The 18,460-nt window shown below is 36.6% G+C and overlaps 1 protein-coding gene across 2 annotated transcripts in view; it reads right to left on the bottom strand.

The window, feature by feature from the left end:
* Nucleotides 1-425: 425 nt before the first annotated feature.
* Nucleotides 426-18,460, bottom strand: part of ZNF566 (zinc finger protein 566) — a 32,564-nt gene continuing 14,529 nt past the window's right edge. For both annotated transcript variants that reach the window (XM_079908028.1, XM_079908029.1), the window contains exon 5: nt 426-2,500. In XM_079908028.1, coding sequence (XP_079764154.1) covers nt 1,476-2,500 — 1,025 coding nt within the window. In that variant the 3' untranslated portion in view covers nt 426-1,475. The remainder of the gene's footprint in view (nt 2,501-18,460) is intronic.

Genomic DNA, 18,460 nt, shown 5'->3' with positions numbered 1-18,460 from the left:
GAAGTACTGTATTCAGTATAACATTTAAAATCAGTCACTATAAGGTTTCTCTTTATGTACATATGCATATTCATTTTCAAACATAATGCTGTTTGTCTTTTCATATTTTTTAATCAGTGTCACCAATGTCTTGTCTATATTATCATGTCTTTATATTAGGTATTATATGATGTAGTGAAAAGGATACCAATCTGAATACAGCCTTTCCTACTCATTACACACATTACTTTCCCCACCAACACCCAGGATTACTTCATGTTCCATAGGAGGTAAGTGATAATGGAAAATTTCTTAATTCATTACCTTCAATGGGTCTTTCTTCAATTATCTGTCCTGTCTGATGTTGAGTAAGGTCTGTAGAAACAGTTGCTTTTCAACAAATAATACTAATAATGACAACGATGAATACAATTAACATGACCAACATTCTGTGGGTATCTATTTATTATATGACAGGCACAATTCTAAGCACTTTGTGTCTCTTTATTTGATCCTCACACAAAATTATGAGGTAGGTATTATAATTATCCCCATTTTATAATTTCTACCAAAACATATATGTATAAAAACATAGAAAAATGCTCAGGAAGGATAAATACTAAACAAGGAGGGATATGGGTACAAGGATAGTTGTCAAAGACCTTACTTGTAATGTTTAAACCTATTATAAGGAAAATATATATTGAGGCATTATTTCTGCAATTAAAATAAAAGACATGACACAAAGATATACCTAGGGAGAATGCCCGTCAGGGCACTGTGTATAATGGCAAAAACACTGGAGGAAACTACAATGTCTATCAATAGGGATTTGATGAAATGATATTACAGCAACACAAGGAAAACACCATGAAGATAGTAAAGGATCTCTATTTACTGAGTGGTAAGTCATTACATGAACGTTTCTACAACAAGAAAGTCTAAATTTTGTAAAGAGCAAAAGGAATAAGCTATCTTCAAAAATAAAGAGGTCACTGCTCTTGGGTATTAAAGGTATCTTAAAAATAAAGATATTTTATAAACCATGATATACACAGATGGACTTTACAGTTATATAAATTTAAATGGATTAAAAGATTAAGAATATTACAACTATAGACAAATTGGGGGGAAAATAAAATGAAAATCACAGGATTACATTTCAGCATGTATTCTCTGATGTTTAAGATAAGGTTAGAAAGGTGCCAGAAGTGCTGTTGTCATTTTGAGTATTTACTAGACTGAATTACCTGATGGCAAGGGAAATAGGGGCTTTTATTAAATGGCTTCCAAAATGTATTCTACTCATAGGGTGTTTCTCCTACATGATTTTTCTTGGGCTGAACAAGCTGTAGTCAGCAAATAAGATGTTTCTACCTTATTCTATTTAGAGGGATTAATATAGAGATAAATTCTCTTTTGTTAAATAGTTGATGTTAATAGTTTTGAGCTGTAAATAAAAGCATTTGCACACATTTCATATATTCTATGTTTTATCACCAGTACAAATTTTGATGTTGAATCAGCTGTGAGTCATAATTAAAGGTCTTCCCACATTCCCTATATTCATAGGGTTTCTCACTAGTATGAATTCTATGATGACTAATAAGTTGTGAACTCTGAGAATAGGCTTTCCCACATATCTTACATTCATAGGGCTTCTCACCAGTATGAATTCTCTGATGTCGAGTAAGGTCTGAACCAGAACGAAAAGCCTTTTCACATTCCTTACATTCATAGGGTTTCTCACCTGTGTGGATTCTCTGATGTTTAATAAGTTGTGAGCTCTGACTAAAGGCATTGCCACATTCCTTACATTCATAGGGTTTCTCCCCTGTATGAATTCTCTGATGTTGAGTAAAGTTTGAGCCACTACTAAAGGCCTTCCCACATTCTTTACATTCATAGGGCTTTTCACCAGTGTGAATTCTCTGATGTCGAGTGAAGTTGGAGCCACTACTAAAGGCCTTTCCACATTCCTTACATTCATAGGGTTTCTCACCAGTGTGAATTCGGTGATGTCGAGTAAGGTCTGAGCCACAAATAAAGGTTTTTCCACATTCCTTACATTCAAAGGGTTTCTTGCCAGTATGAATTTTCTGATGATGACTGAGTCTTGAGGGATGTCTAAAGGCCTTTCCACATTCCTTACATTCATAGGGTTTCTCAACAGTATGAATTATCTGATGGGTGGTAAGCTGTGAGTCATGTCTAAAGGATTTCCTATATTCCTTAGTTGCACAGTATTTCTCTTTATTACTAATGATTTGCTGTAATGTAAAGGATGGATGTTGACTAAAAGTGGGCATGCCTTCATGGGTGAATATCAGTTGACTGAAATGTCCCTCCTGAGAGCCATGTTGTTTCTCAAACTGGCCATTACATTCCCAATCATCTCTGAAACTAGAGCACTGAAGGTCATGTCTTGTAAGTCTTTCCATTATCTCCCACTGGGCTGACTCTATTTCATAAATTTCCTTCTTCAGAAATAATTTCTTGGTCTCACATCTTGACTCCAGGACTGAAAGAAAATATGAAAGCAATCACTCACATTTTTCTTGTTTGGGAGAAGTAAAACTTCAATTAAAATGGGAGAATTAAACTGAAATTTTTAAAAATGGACAAGAAAAGAAGAGTGAAGAGAGATGACATAGTAAGGTGAGGACAGTAAGTAAGCCACTGGTTTCTAAACGTTGCTATAAATCAGAATTACTTATGGGAGCTTGCTAAATATACAGATGCCTTAGACTCCCTTGTTACAGGATGGCTCTAATCATACATACACACAACATCTCACATCATATGCAAACACACATATAAAAGCGGCGCACAGCATGAACTGTAAATAAGGGGAATGATCATACCACTTAATAGGGTGGTTGTCAGGATTAAATGAATATGTCTAAGGAAGAATGTTCAGGGGTTGGCAAACTATGTACTGCAGCCCTGCAGTCATTTTTATAAGTAAAGTTTTATTGGAACACAGCCACATTTATTCACTTATGTATTGTCTATGGCTGTTTTTGAGCTACAGTTGCAACAGAGACCACATTGACTGCAAGCCTAAAATATTTACTATCTGGCCTGTTGAAAAGTTTGCCAGGCCCTGGTTAGATCTGTATTGTCCATTACAGTAGCTACTAGCATATATGTCTATTTGAATTTAACATAATTAAGAGTAAATAAAAATTCAAATTCAGTTCCTCAGTGACAATATCCACATTTCTAGTGTTAGAAATAGCCAAATATGGCTAGTGTCTACCATACTGGAAATCACAAATATCAGACATTTCCATCATTGCTGAAAATTCTAGATTAAGTAACTAGAGGCTTAGGTTCTCTTCAACCAATGACAGAGAAATAGAAGGTGGTAATCCAGATGGGAGAGTACCTTAAGAAAAGTCAGGTGCTGAATGAACCTAGCATGAGTGTTATATAGGGAGGATTTTCTGTGGCTCGATATGGTATATGCTTGGGGTTTGATGAAAATACTATGCCTTGGAATTCTGTAATTCTGAACTTAGGAAAAAAGAGGAGAGGACTTAACAAGTGCACAAGCACTGTAGTAGTGATGACCAACTGACAGGAAGGGCATTTGTAGGTTCAAAGAGAAGTGAAAAGAATATAATGGGAGGCAGTGTATTGCTATTGAAAGATCAGAGGTACAAGATTCAGTTGTATGAGTTTTGAACTCAAACTCAGTTAATTACAAGCTTTGTTTCCTTGGGCAAATTAGTTCATCTTTCTGAGTCCCCAACTGTCTGTCTATATGACAGGAATGATAACTAACTCTTATAATCATTGTGAGGACTGGGAATACTATATGAAAAAATACTTGGTATTAAATAATTATTTAGTATTTGGGAGATAATATTATGGAAGAATTTCCATATAAAAATATGGATGTTAGGCAAGTGAAGTGTTTTGAAGACCACACTATGGACCCAGAGGAAAAACCTCAAGCCAAAAAAGTGAAGATCATTCTAGTACCATCTTATTCATCTTACTCTCATATAATTATTTAGCAAATACTGTTTAATATTGTTCCTAAATATATCCTGACACTCTTCCCTTTATGTTCAATATAATACCTAATATGAAATATCTCTCCCTTGGAATACTGGAATAGCCTCCAACCTAGTTTCTCCACTTGAGGTTTGTAGTCTTGAATCCATGTCACTAGAATGGCATTAGCCTGCCAATGCTCTGCTTAAAATCCATTGGTGGTTTCCTTTTATTGCTCTTACAATAAAAGCCAAACTCCTGAATGTGGTCTACAAAACTCTGAATGATCTTGTTCCTGCCTGCCTTTCAACCAAATCTCACACTATGCTCCATTTTGGTTTCTAAGCTCCATCCACGTTGGTCCTATTTTATAGTTCTTCAAATGCTCCTAATTATTAGTCCCTGTTTAGATCTTTCTAGGTACTTTTCCTTATGTATAGAAGGTATTTTCTTTTACTCTTTGCCTTGGTAACTATTACTCATTTTCCAAATCTCTACATAAAGATCATACTTTTTGAGGTCTTCTCTGATCCTATGACCAAATTACACCCTCCTTGTAATTATATTTTTAGCACTCTGTTCCCTTCCTTAACAGGATTTTCATAATTTGTAATTACATACTTATTTAGGTTCATTTACTATCTTTTCCTTCAATAGGTCTTAAGTTCTGTGAAGGCAAGGAAAATGTCTATTGTCTTCATCAATGTGTATCCAACTCTGAGCATGGTACATGGTACATATTGGAAGATCAAGTATTTACTGACTGACTCAATAAGAAAGTATTTAAATATATACTCCTTAATAAAAAATGTCTAAAAATTTCCTCTAGGGAAAAAGGACAGGGACTTCCCTGGTGGCGCAATGGTTAAGAATCCACCTGCCAATGCAGGGGACACAGGTTCAATCCCTGGTCCGGGAAGATCCCACATGCCACGGAGCAACTAAGCCCATGTGCAACAACTACTGAGCCTGTGCTCTAGAGCCCGTTGAGCCACAACTACTGAGCTCAGGTGCCACAACTATTGAAGCCCACACATCTAGACCCTGTGCTCTGCAACAACAGAAGCCACTGCAATGAGAAGCCCACACACCGCAACGAAGAGCAGCCCCCGCTCGCTGCAACTAGAGAAAGACTGCGCACACCAACAAAGACCCAACGCGGCCCAAAAATTAATTGATTAAAAATAAAAAGGACACACTTTTTGCAAATATGGCACATTGAATATATGCATTTATTACTGCTCTTTCATGAAGTGCCACTAAAGATAGTAATGAGATTCAACAAAAGAGGAAACTCCATGAGGACAATGAGAATGGGGAAAAAAGCATCAACAAAAATTTGGAAACTAGAGAATAGATGGAATAGTAATAAATGATGTATTAACCTTGAGCCTTGAAACCTAAGTCACAGATTAGTCTTACTGTAGAATACCAGATATTTTCAAGCATGCAAACACCAGGTACCCTTGAAACTAGGGTGCATAAGGGTTGCAAAAAGGATAATTACTTGAAAATCTGTAAGAAATAGACTTCATATTCTCAAACCTACTCCATATAGCAGGCTGATTCCACAGTCCACTATACCCAGTAAACTCTCAAGAATCAGGCAGCCACGCTTATTTTATTAATTCCAGAAAGAAAGTAGAGGATCCCATTCTGGAGAAAATCAGCCCAAGAGAAAAGACCTGATAGGTGGTGTCAGCCAATGAACTGTTCTAGGCAGATCACTCTGCAGTAACTACCACCAATAAATCTACAAATCTTGTCACAAACAAGCTCAAATCAGCTTTTTAATGCCACAGTTTTATATGAGCAAATAGCTTTGAGTCACTAGCTATTTCCGGAAAACATTAAATATAAGAGCTTAAGGGACTTCCCTGGTGGTGCAGTGGTTAAGAATCTGCCTGCCAATGCAGGGGACACAGGTTCGTGCCCTGGTCCAGAAAGATCCCACATGCCACGGAGCAACTAAGCCCATGTGTCACAACTACTGAGCCTGCACTCTAGAGCCCATGAGCCACACTACTGAGCCTGCATGCCACAACTACTGGAGCCCGTATGCCTAGAGCCTGTGCTCGGCAACAAGAGAAGCCACCGCAATGAGAAGCCTGTGCGCCACAACGAAGAGTAGCCCCCACTCGCCACAACTAGAAAAAGTCAGTGTGCAGCAACGAAGACCGAACACAGCCAAAAATAAATTAATTAATTAAAAACAAAAACAAAAAATAAGAGCTTAAAATACACAAACAGAAACAGGAGAGACAGTGGAGGGAAAAAAACAAAATTCAAAAGAATGCTTCTAAAAAAAAAAAAAGAAAATGCTTCTAAAAACAATGTTATATAGCAATTCCATAGAGAATGATGTCAGAAAAAGAAATACTGAGAATGTTTTTTTAAATAAAAATACGAAGATGAGAACTTAATAAAACCTCACAGAAAGTACAACATAAAAAGAGAGATGGAGGGCTTCCCTGATGGCGCAGTGGTTGAGAGTCTGCCTGACGATGCAGGGGACACAGGTTTGCGCCCCGGTCCGGCAAGATCCCACATGCTGCGGAGCGGCTGGACCCGTGAGCCATGGCCGCTGAGCCTGCGCGTCCGGAGCCTGTGCTCCGCAACGGGAGAGGCCACAACAGTGAGAGGCCGGCGAACTGCAAAAAAAAAAAAAAAGAGAGAGAGAGAGAGAGATGGAAACTAGAAAAAAGAAAAAAGAGCAGATACAAACTACTATATTTAAATAGATAAACAACAATAGATAAACAAGGTCCTACCGTATAACACAGAGAACTACATGAAAAAAAATATGTATATATACACGTATAACTGAATCACTTCACTATACACCAGAAACTAACACAACATTGTAAATCAACTATACTTCAATTTAAAAAAAAGAAAAAAATTCTAGAGGTAGCACAAAAAATTTAAGATCTGAATTACGAGTGTTCAATCATTCAAAAAATTTAATGAGCTCTTACTATGTGTCAGACATGGTGCCAAGCACTGGACATAAAAAATGATCAATAAACATTGAAACATAGAGAACAGAGAAAAAGAGAAAACAATGTGGAACAAATGATCAACAAAATTACAGAAGAAAATTTCAGAGATTTTTAGTTTCTGGAATAAGTGAGTGCCCTGGTACATGAAAGAATAAAATCAACATCATGATACCTCAACATGAAATATTAGAACATCATAAATAAATAACAAATGCTAAAAGCTTCCAAAGAGATTAAACAGGTCACTTAAAAGAATTAAGAACTGAATGGGTTTTGGACTTCTCTACAACACTAGATAACAGAAGATTTTAGAAATCCTCAGAGCAATGCCTTTAAAAAGTTGAACTAAGTTTTTCCACCTAAAATGATATCTCCAGTCAAATTATCAATCAAATTAGGAGAGTGAAATGGAAACATTTTTATTCATGAAAGGATTCACAAAATATACTTTCTATTTACTTCTTTTGCATCCTTCCCTTGGTTGCTTTTGAAAGATGTGCTTCAGAATAATAAGGAAACAAATCAAGAAAGAGGAAGGCAAGAGATCCAACAGTCTAGGTATACAAAAGTATCCAAGGCATGCAAATACAGAAGAGAATCAAAACAAATTCAAAGGGAAGGAGTTAAGGGAATCAAAGGGATGATCCTAAGGGAATCCACTGGATGATAATAAAGGAAAATTCTAAAATAAAGCTATGTTACAATCACACCTGGGGAGGAAGAACAGAGGGTTAGAGGAGGGATATCTCAGTTAAAAAACAAACCACAGAACAGGAGAAAATATTTGCAAATGAAGAAACTGACAAGGGATTAATCTCCAAAATATACAAACAGCTCATACAGCTCAATATCAAAAAAACAAACAACCCAATCAAAAACTGGGTACAAGATCTAAATAGACATTTCTCCAAAGAAGACATATAGATCGGCAAAAAACAAATGAAAAGACGCTCAATGTCACTAATTACTAGAGAAATGCAAATCAAAACTATAATGAGGTATCACCTCACACTGGTCAGAATGGCCATCATCAAAAAATCTACAAATGGTAAATGCTGGAGAGGGTGTGGAGAAAAAGGAACACCCCTACACTGTTGGTGGGGATGTAAATTGGTACAGCCACTATGGAGAACAGTATGGAGGTCCCTTAAAAAACTACAAATAGAGCTGCCATATGACCCAGCAATCCCACTCCTGGGCATATATCCGGAGAAAACCATAATTCAGAAGGATGCATGCACCCAATGTTCACTGCAGCACTATGTACAATAGCCAGGACATGGTAGCAACCTAAATATCCATCGACAGGAATGGATAAAGGAGATGTGGTACATATATACAATGGAATATTACTCAGCCATAAAAAGAAACCAAGTAATGCCATTTGCAGTGACATGGACGGACCTAGACATTGTCATATAAAGTAAGTCAGAAAGAGAAAGACAAATTTCATATAATATCACTTATATGTGGAGTCTAGAAAAATGGTACAGATGGACTTATTTGCAAAGCACAGTTATTTCTTGGCTCTCTTTTGTTCCATTGATCTATGTGTTTGTTTTTATGCCAATACCATACTATTTTTACTACAGCTTTGTAATCTAGTTTGAAATCAAGAGGCATGATGCCTCCAGCTTTATTCTTCTTTCTCAAGATTACTTTGACAATTTAGGGTCTTTTGTAGGTTTCATACAAATTTTAGAATTGTTTGTTCTATTTCTCTGAAAGATGCCTTGGAATTTTGATAGGGAGTGCATTGAATCTGTAGACTACTTTGGGTTGTATGAACATTTTAACAATATTAATTCTTCCAATCCATGAAAATGGAGTAGCCTTCCATTTATTTGTGAATTCTTCAATTTCTTTCATCAGTGTCTTATAGTTTTCAATGTACAGGTCTTTTCACCTCCTTAGTTAAATTTATTTCTAAGTATTTTATTCTTTTTTTTTTGATGCACTTGTAAATGAGATTTTTTTTTTTTAATTTCTCTGAGTGTTCATTACTAGTTATAGATATGCAACTGATTTTTGTATGTGGATTTTGTATCCTGCAACTTTACTGAATTCATTTATTAATTCTAACAGTTTTTCTAAAAACAGCATTACCATATGATCCAGCAATCCCACTCCTGGGCATTTGGATTAGACAAAACTCTAATCCAAAATGATACATGTACCCCTATGTTCACAGCAGCACTATTCACAACAGCCAAGACATGGAAACAATCTAAGTTTCCATTGACAGAGGAATGGATAAAGAAGATGTGGTAAATATATACAATGGGATACTACTCAGCCATAAAAAAGAATGAAATAATGCCATTTGCAGCAACATAGGTGAAACTAGAGATTATCATACTAAGTGAAATCAGAAAAGGAAAGACAAATACCACATGATATCACTTATATGTGGAATCTAAAATATGACACAAATGAACCTATCTATGAAACAGAAACACACTCACGGACATAGAGAACAGACTTGTGGTTGCCAAGGGGGAGGGGATTTGGGAAGGGATGGAGTGGGAGGTTGGGGTTAGCAGATGTAAGCTATTATATATGGAATGGATAAACAACAAGGTCCTGCTGTATAGCACAGAGAACTATATTCAGTATCCTATGATAAACCATAATGGAAAAGAATAGTAAAATAATGTATATATAGGACCTCCCTGGTTGCGCAGTGGTTAAGAATCTACCTGCCAATGCAGGGGACACAGGTTCAAGCCCTAGTCCAGGAAGATCCCATGTGCCGCGGAGCAACTAAGCCCATGTACCACAACTACTGAGCCTGTGCTCTAGAGCCCGTGAGCCGCAACAGCTGAGCCCGCGTGCCACAACTACTGAAGCCCACGTGCCTAGAGCCTGTGCTCCACAACGAGAAGCCACTGCAATGAGAAGCCTGCACACCACAACGAAGAGTAACCCCCACTTGGCGCAACTATAGAAAGCCCGCGCACAGCAATGAAGACCCAACGCAGCCAAACAAAATAAATAAGTGAAAGAAAATATTTAAAAAAAGAAAACATTAAGAAGAAATAGTGCTTTTAAAAATGTATATATGTATAACTGAACCACTTTGCTGTACAGCAGAAATTAACACCACATTGTAAATCAACTATACGTCAATAAAATTAAATAAATAATTCTAACTTTTTTTAGTGGAGTCTTTGGGATTTTCTATATATAATAATATCATGTTATCTGCAAATAGTGACAGTTTTACTTCTTCCTTTCTGATTTGGATGACTTATATTTCTTTTTCTTCCATAGTTGCTCTGGCTTAGACTTCCGGTACTATGTTGAATAAAAGTGGTGAGAGTGGGGATCCGTGTCTCATTCCTGATCTTAAAGGAAAAACTTTCAATTTTTTACCGCTGAGTATGATGCTAGCTGTGGGCTTGTCACAAATGGACTTTAGTATGTTGAGATATGTTCCCCCTTTGTTCAGAGTTTTTATCATGAATGGATGTTGACAAAAAAACAACATAAATGAAATTTTACTTAATGTAATTTTAAAATTTATATGGAAGACCAAAAAGACAAGTATAATCAAATACTTCTGAAGAAAAAGGTGGAGGGACCTGTCCCATCAGAGATCAGGACTTTTGATAAAAGCAAGAGTAATTAGGACAGGTACAGATAAAAAGGCCAATGGAATAAGAGTGACCTATGTATACATGGAATTTTAATATGTGACTGTGGATCAGTGGAAAACAAATGGACTCTTCATTCAGTGGGGCAAAAATAATTTGTTTTCTCTACGGGGAAAAAATTATAACTGATCTCATACCATTTGTGAAAATCAACTCCAGGTACCTTAACAGGGCTTTAATAAGAAAGTAAAAACATAAACATTCTTGGAAGAAAAAATAGGAGAAAATGGGGCTAGGAAAAGGTTTCTTATGACCCCAAAGGTGTGAAGCCTGGGAAGGAAAAAAGCAGAATTTTTAAATAAACTTATATAATTATAATTATGTATAATTATATAAAACTATATAATTATATATAATTTAACTATTAAATATATAATGTAACCATAATAACACAAAGGATTACTGTTCATCAAAAGATGTCATAAAGAAAATGAATAAATAAGCTACAACAGGAAAAGATGTCTATAAAACATGCTACTGACAAAAAATTAGTACCTAGAATATATAAAAGGAATTCCTATAAATTTTAGGAAAAAGACAAATAGTCTAATAAAAAAATGATCAAAATGGCATTATAGGGACTTCTGTAGTGGTCCAGTCATAGAGAATCCATCTTATAGTGCAGGGGACGTGGGTTCGACCCCTGGTTGGGGAACTGGGACCCCACATGCCACAGGGCAGCTGGGCCCGAACGCCACAACTGCTGAGCTCGCGTGCCACAACTGCAGAGCCCATGTGCCCTGGAGCCTGCATGCCACAACTAGAGAGGAGAAGGCCTGCACACCACAACTGGAGAAAAGCATGCATGCCACAGTGAGGAGACTGTGCACCACAGTGAAGGATGCTGCATGCCTCAACGAGGATCCGGTGTGCTGCACCTAAGACCCGACACAGCCAAAAATAAATAAAATAAATAATAAATAAATCTTAAAAAAAAGGAGTGCAGATTATCAAATCAGATGAAGTGGAGCATAGGGTCAGCTACTGCAATTAAGAGAAGGGAGAGATAGCAGTTTAAAAAAAAATGGTATTACACAGAAGAGACACTATTGGCCAAACATGTGGAAAAATAATCATCTTCAACAGTAACCAGGAAAACTCAATTTAAAACAATGAAATAAGATTTTTTTTTTTTGGCTGCGTTGGGTCTTCATTGCTGCACACGGCAAGCAGGGGCTACTCTTCGTTGCAGTGCACGGTCTTCTCATTGCGGTGGCTTTTCTTGCTGCGGAGCATGCACTCTAGGCGCGTGGGCCTTAGTAGTTGTGGCACATGGCCTTAGTTGCTCCGTGGCACGTGGGATGTTCCCGGACCAGGGCTCGAACCCATGTCCCCTGCATTGGCAGGCAGATTCTATTCTATTTATTTATTTATGGCTGCATTGTCTTTGTTGCTGTGCACGGGCTTCTCATTGCAGTGCCTTCTCTTGTTGTGGAGCATGGACTCTAGGCGTGCAGGCTTCAGCAGTTGTGGCACACAGGCTTAGTAGTTGTGGCACATGGGCTTAGTTGCTCCGCGGCGTGTGGGATCTTCCCAGACCAGGGATCGAACCCGTGTCCCCTGCATTGGCAGGCAGATTCTTAACCGCTGTGCTACCAGGGAAGTCCCAGCAGGCGGATGCTTTTTGTTTTACATCTTTATTGGAGTATAATTGCTTTACAATGGTGTGTTAGTTTCTGCTGTATAACAAAGTGAATCAGCTCTACATATACACATATCCCCATTCCCCTCCCTCTTGCGTCTCCCTTCCACCCTCCCTATCCCACCCCTCTAGGTGGTCACAGAGCACCGAGCTGATCTCCCTGTGCTATGCGGCTGCGGCAGGCAGATTCTTAACAACTGTGCCACCAGGGAAGCCCCAAAATGAGATTTTATACTCACCAATCAGATTGTTAAAAAATGAAAAAAATCTTACAATATCAGTTACAGGGAAAGATGGTGATACAGACACTTGGAAAACAGTTTGGTATTACCTGGTAAAGCTGAATAAGAAAGTATGCCTATTTAAAGTCAACTGGGTCACACAGCCTGTCTGGTGTGTTTTAATGTCCACTAAATTCCCTGACAAAGCCCCAGAAGACTTTACCCTCTTTTTTGGCTATATGTCTATACAAGCTAAGTGAAATAGAGACTTGAAGTGACTATCTAGAGATATCAGGATCCAACAGGTTAACTGATTTTTTAAAGCAAATTTAAGAAGTTTAATAAAAATCACTCTTTAAAGGTGGGGGGAAAAAAAAAAAAGAATGTATGCCAAGACCCAGCAATTATATTCCTAGGTGTATTTCCTAGCAAATCTCTTGTATATGCAAATCTAGAGATTTACATGTTATTATCTTATAATTTTATGTTAGTTAAATGTTATATATATCCTATTGTGCATGTACTATATTTTATAAATAACTATACTAATTTTAAAAAAATAGTGGATAAGCTGAAGAGCCAAAAGATCACACATAACTGAATATATTAGTGAATCAATACAAATCGAGGCAAGGAATTCTATGTAAAGGCAGTATAAATGGAAAAAGAGATGAAGAGTTTAAGCCATTGGAGGTGATCCAGATGTTCTAATGTCTGTTTAATAGGAGCTTAAGGGAGAAAAGAGGAAATGGTAGCAAGGTAATGTTTGAAGAGATGACTGCCAAGGATTTCCTATCACAAGAAACAGATATAACTCCTCAGATTTAAAAATACAACCAGAAGCAAAATATGGCAGAATAAAGGTAACCACACCTGAATATTACAGTAAAAATTTAGCCCCTTAGAAGAAAAGTTTATAAAGGAACAACAATCATACATCGAGAAGAAAACATTGGAGAAAATCTTTATGGTCTTATGGTAAGCAAAAGTTTCTTAAACAGGACTAAAAGTACAGATAGCATGATCTGTTTATATAAGATTCAAATATAGGCCAAGGAAGAATTTCTTACATAAGTCCTAATAAGTGTGAAGCACAAAAGGAAAGATTGATAAATTTGACCAAAATTAAGAACTTCTGTTCACAAAAAGAAACCATAAAGAGAGCTAAAAAACAATTCAGAGTAGAAGAAGATATTAGCAATTTTTAGAACATGGAATATACTCATAAGCAAAATATATAAAGAATTCTTACACATCACTAAGAAAAATACAGGCAATCTAACAGAAAAACAGGTAAAAAAGACGAACAGGCAATTGACTAAAGAAGAATTTCAAAAGACGAATAATGATATGAAAACGTGTTCAAACTCATCAGTAAAAAGGGAAATGCAAATTAAACCACACTGAAGTATCACTATATGCTCAGCAATTGGTAAAAATCTAAGTTTGACAATACCATACATTAGGAAGCATGTGCAACAATGGGAGCTCCTATATACTGCTGGTGGGATTGTAAACTAGTATACGCATTAAAGAAAAGTTGAAAAATGGACAGCTAAAGATATGATGTCTTATGATCCATTCATTTCTATCCTTTTCAAATAGCATAGAAAATGTTCATAGTAGTGATTTGTAACTGTCAAAAACTGGAAACAACATAACTGCCTATGAAAAGTAGAACTGAAAAATAAACTGTGGTATATTCATATAATCAAATGAATCAACTCTGACTATAAAAAATTGTGTGGCTCTCTTAGGTGGTAAAAGTATAAAGGGACACAAAGATACTATGGACAAAGAGAGATCTGTGCTGATAGTGTTGTAGTTCTTGACCTGGGTGATGGTTCCATGAGAATTCATTCTATAACTGTTTGAATATCTGCCTATAGTTTGTTACTTTTCTGTACTTGAGATAATTTCCAATAAAAAGAATTAAAATATATTAAACTGTCTCCTGGGCCTGTCTATCTCTGCAGGTACAAGTGGATAGATGGATAAAAGAAATAGAAAAAGAGGCCCTGAAATACAAACTAACATAAATCAGAACTTATAACTGAACAGGCAGATAAAACAATGATGATATAAGCAGCTGTTCAGTAAATGGTGCTAAAATAAGGTATGGGGACACGGGTGGGGGGATTGATTTGGACTCTCAATTTACAGCTTATTGTAAAAGAACTTTAAAATGGATTTAAATGCTATTGAAAATAGCAGAAAAATGTTTTAAAAAGAACAAAATATCTATGAAGTTTGTAGAAGTCAGTTAATTTTCTAAAATTAGAAACTGTAATAACCACAAAAGAGCTGACTACAGACACATTAAAGCATACACTTAAAGAAGCCAATCCAAATTAAAATTTAAGAAGTAAAAAGCACCCTGTGGAAATGGGTATATAATGTTTTTATTTCATAAAGTCCATAAAAATTGACTGAAAAAAATTAGGACAGTAATAGATAAAAAGTATAAAATACAGCACAAACAAGTTAAGAACAGTAGCACCATTATGGTGAAAATTTTCACTCTCACTAGTACTCAGTAGAATGACACTAAAACAATCCAGTGTACCAAGAAATCAGTGTAAAAGTTATTAGGGATGATAAAGCATTAAAGTTATATAAGGGAGAAAATTTCCATATTTTTTAGAATTACATATTGAGGTTATACAAGGGTGAAATGACATGAAGTCTTGGATTTGAAAATACTTTAATAATAACAACTGGGATAGATGAAGCACTGGCCCCCTGGCTGCTCCTCACACACAGCCAATGCATACCTGCCTCAGGCCCTTGAATGTTTGTTTGGCTTCCTCTCTCTGGAATGTTCTTCCTCCCAGTAATCACATACAATGATTTACAGCTATACTTCTTCAGGTCTGTGTCCCAATGTCATCTTATTGGAAAAAGTTTCTCGTACCATGTCACATAAAATAGCATCCCCAGAATAAAATATCTAGGAATAAACCTACCTAAGGAGACAAAAGACCTGTATGCAGAAAATTATAAGACACTGATGAAAGAAATTAAAGATGATATAAATCGATGGAGAGATATACCATGTTCTTGGATTGGAAGAATCAACATTGTGAAAATGACTCTACTACCCAAAGCAATCTATAGATTCAATGCAATCCCTATCAAACTACCACTGGCATTTTTCACAGAACTAGAACAAAAAATTTCACAATTTGTATGGAAACACAAAAGACCCCGAATAGCCAAAGCAATCTTGAGAACGAAAGAAGGAACTGGAGGAATCAGGCTCCCTGACTTCAGACTATACTACAAAGCTACAGTCATCAAGACGGTATGGTACTGGCACAAAAACAGAAAGATAGATCAATGGAACAGGATAGAAAGCCCAGAGATAAACCCATGCACATATGGACACCTTATCTTTGATAAAGGTGGCAGTAATGTACAATGGAGAAAGGACAGCCTCTTCAATAAGTGGTGCTGGGAAAACTGGACAGGTACATGTAAAAGTATGAGATTAGATCACTCCCTAACACCATACACAAAAATAAGCTCAAAATGGATTAAAGACCTAAATGTAAGGCCAGAAACTATCAAACTCTTAGAGGAAAACATAGGCAGAACACTCTATGACATAAATCAAAGCAAGATCCTTTCTGACCCACCTCCTAGAGTAATGGAAATAAAAACAAAAATAAACAAATGGGACCTAATGAAACTTCAAAGCTTTTGCACAGCAAAGGAAACCATAAACAAGACCAAAAGACAACCCTCAGAATGGGAGAAAATATTTGCAAATGAAGCAACCGACAAAGGATTAATCTCCAAAATTTACAAGCAGCTCATGCAGCTCAATAACAAGAAAACAAACAACCCAATCCAAAAATGGGCAGAAGACCTAAATAGACATTTCTCCAAAGAAGATATACAGACTGGCAACAAACACATGAAAGAATGCTCAACATCATTAATCATTAGAGAAATGCAAATCAAAACTACAATGAGATATCATCTCACACCGGTCAGAATGGCCATCATCAAAAAATCTAGAAACAATAAATGCTGGAAAGGGTGTGGAGAAAAGGGAACACTCTTGCACTGCTGGTGGGAATGTGAATTGGTTCAGCCACTATGGAGAACAGTATGGAGGTTCCTTAAAAAACTACAAATAGAACTACCATATGACCCAGCAATCCCACTACTGGGCATATACCCTGAGAAAACCAAAATTCAAAAAGAGTCATGTACCAAAATGTTCATTGCAGCTCTATTTACAATAGCCCGGAGATGGAAACAACCTAAGTGCCCGTCATCGGATGAATGGATAAAGAAGATGTGGCACATATATACAATGGAATATTACTCAGCCATAAAAAGAAACGAAATTGAGCTATTTGTAATGAGGTGGATAGACCTAGAGTCTGTCATACAGAGTGAAGTAAGTCAGAAAGAAAAAGACAAATACCGTATGCTAACACATATATATGGAATTTAAGAAAAAAAAGTCATGAAGAACCTAGGGGTAAAGCAGGAATAAAGACGCAGACCTCTTAGAGAACGGACTTGAGGTTATGGGGAGGGGGAAGGGTGAGCTGTGACAGGGCGAGAGAGAGTCATGGGCATATACACAGTAACAAACGCAGTAAGGTAGATAGCTAGTGGGAAGCAGCCGCATGGCACAGGGATATTGGCTCGGTGCTTTGTGACAGCCTGGAGGGGTGGGATGGGGAGGGTGGGAGGGAGGGAGACGCAACAGGGAAGACATATGGGAACATATGTTTATGTATGACTGATTCACTTTGTTATAAAGCAGAAACTAACACACCATTGTAAAGCAATTATACCCCAATAAAGATGTTAAAAAAAAAAAAAAGTAAAAAAAAAAAAAAAAAAAAAAAAAAAGTGAAAAAATAGCATCCCCCCCATCCCCTTTCTTCACCTTGTTTGACTTTTCAGCACTCACCATTATATATTATATATTCATTTATTTGTGTATCTCTCCCTGCACCAGAGGGTAAACTCGGAAATAGAGAGTCTGCACATTCTATTCACTGCTGTAACCTCAGGTTGACAGTAGTGCTGGGCATACAACAGGTAGTCAATAAACATATACTGATCTATCGACAGATGAATGGATAAAGAAGATGTGGTACATATATACAATGGAATATTACTCAGCCATTAAAAAGAATGAAATAATGCCATTTGCAGCAACATGGATGGACCTGAAGATTATCATACTAAGTGAAGTCAGACAAAGACAAATAACATATGCTATCGCTTATACGTGGAATTTAAAAAAATAATAATACAAATGAACTTATTTACAAAACAGAAACAGACTCACAGACTTAGAGAATGAACTTATGGTTACCAGGGGGAAGGGTGGGGGGAGGGATAAATTGGGAGTTTGGGAATGACACGTACACACTGCTATATTTAAAAGAGGTAACCAACAAGGACCTACTGTATAGCACAGGGAACTCTGCTCAATATTCTGTAATAACCTAAATGGGAAAAGAATTTGAAAAAGAATAGATACATGTATATGTATAAATGAATCAATTTGTTGTATACCTGAAACTAACACAACATTTTTAATCAACTGTTCTTCAATATAAAATAAAAATTAAAAAAAACATATACTGAATTAAGAAATGTGCTGTCCTGGTTTTTCCTTTTTTTAAAAAATTTATCTTTGCTAGCACTAAGCTCTCAATGGAGGCACAGAGCCTTTTTTCCTTTTTTCCATTAAAGTCAATGACATGCATGCTCAAATCTCCCTCTATGACATCTATGTGATCAACTCCTCTTCTACCTCTTTAGCCCTCACTTTCTGCTGGGCTCCCTATTTTAACCTCACTTATGGCGCTTCTACATTTTAGGAGTTATATATAATATCCCTATTAAGCTATAAATTCTGAAATTGCTTATTCATTTTTTGTTTTTCAGTTTTGGCTGCACCATGCGGCTTAAGGGATC

This window comes from Stenella coeruleoalba, assembly GCF_951394435.1.
Source record: "Stenella coeruleoalba genome assembly, chromosome: 20".
Taxonomy (NCBI): Eukaryota; Metazoa; Chordata; class Mammalia; order Artiodactyla; family Delphinidae; genus Stenella; species Stenella coeruleoalba.
This window is presented reverse-complemented; position numbering and strand designations above follow the sequence as displayed.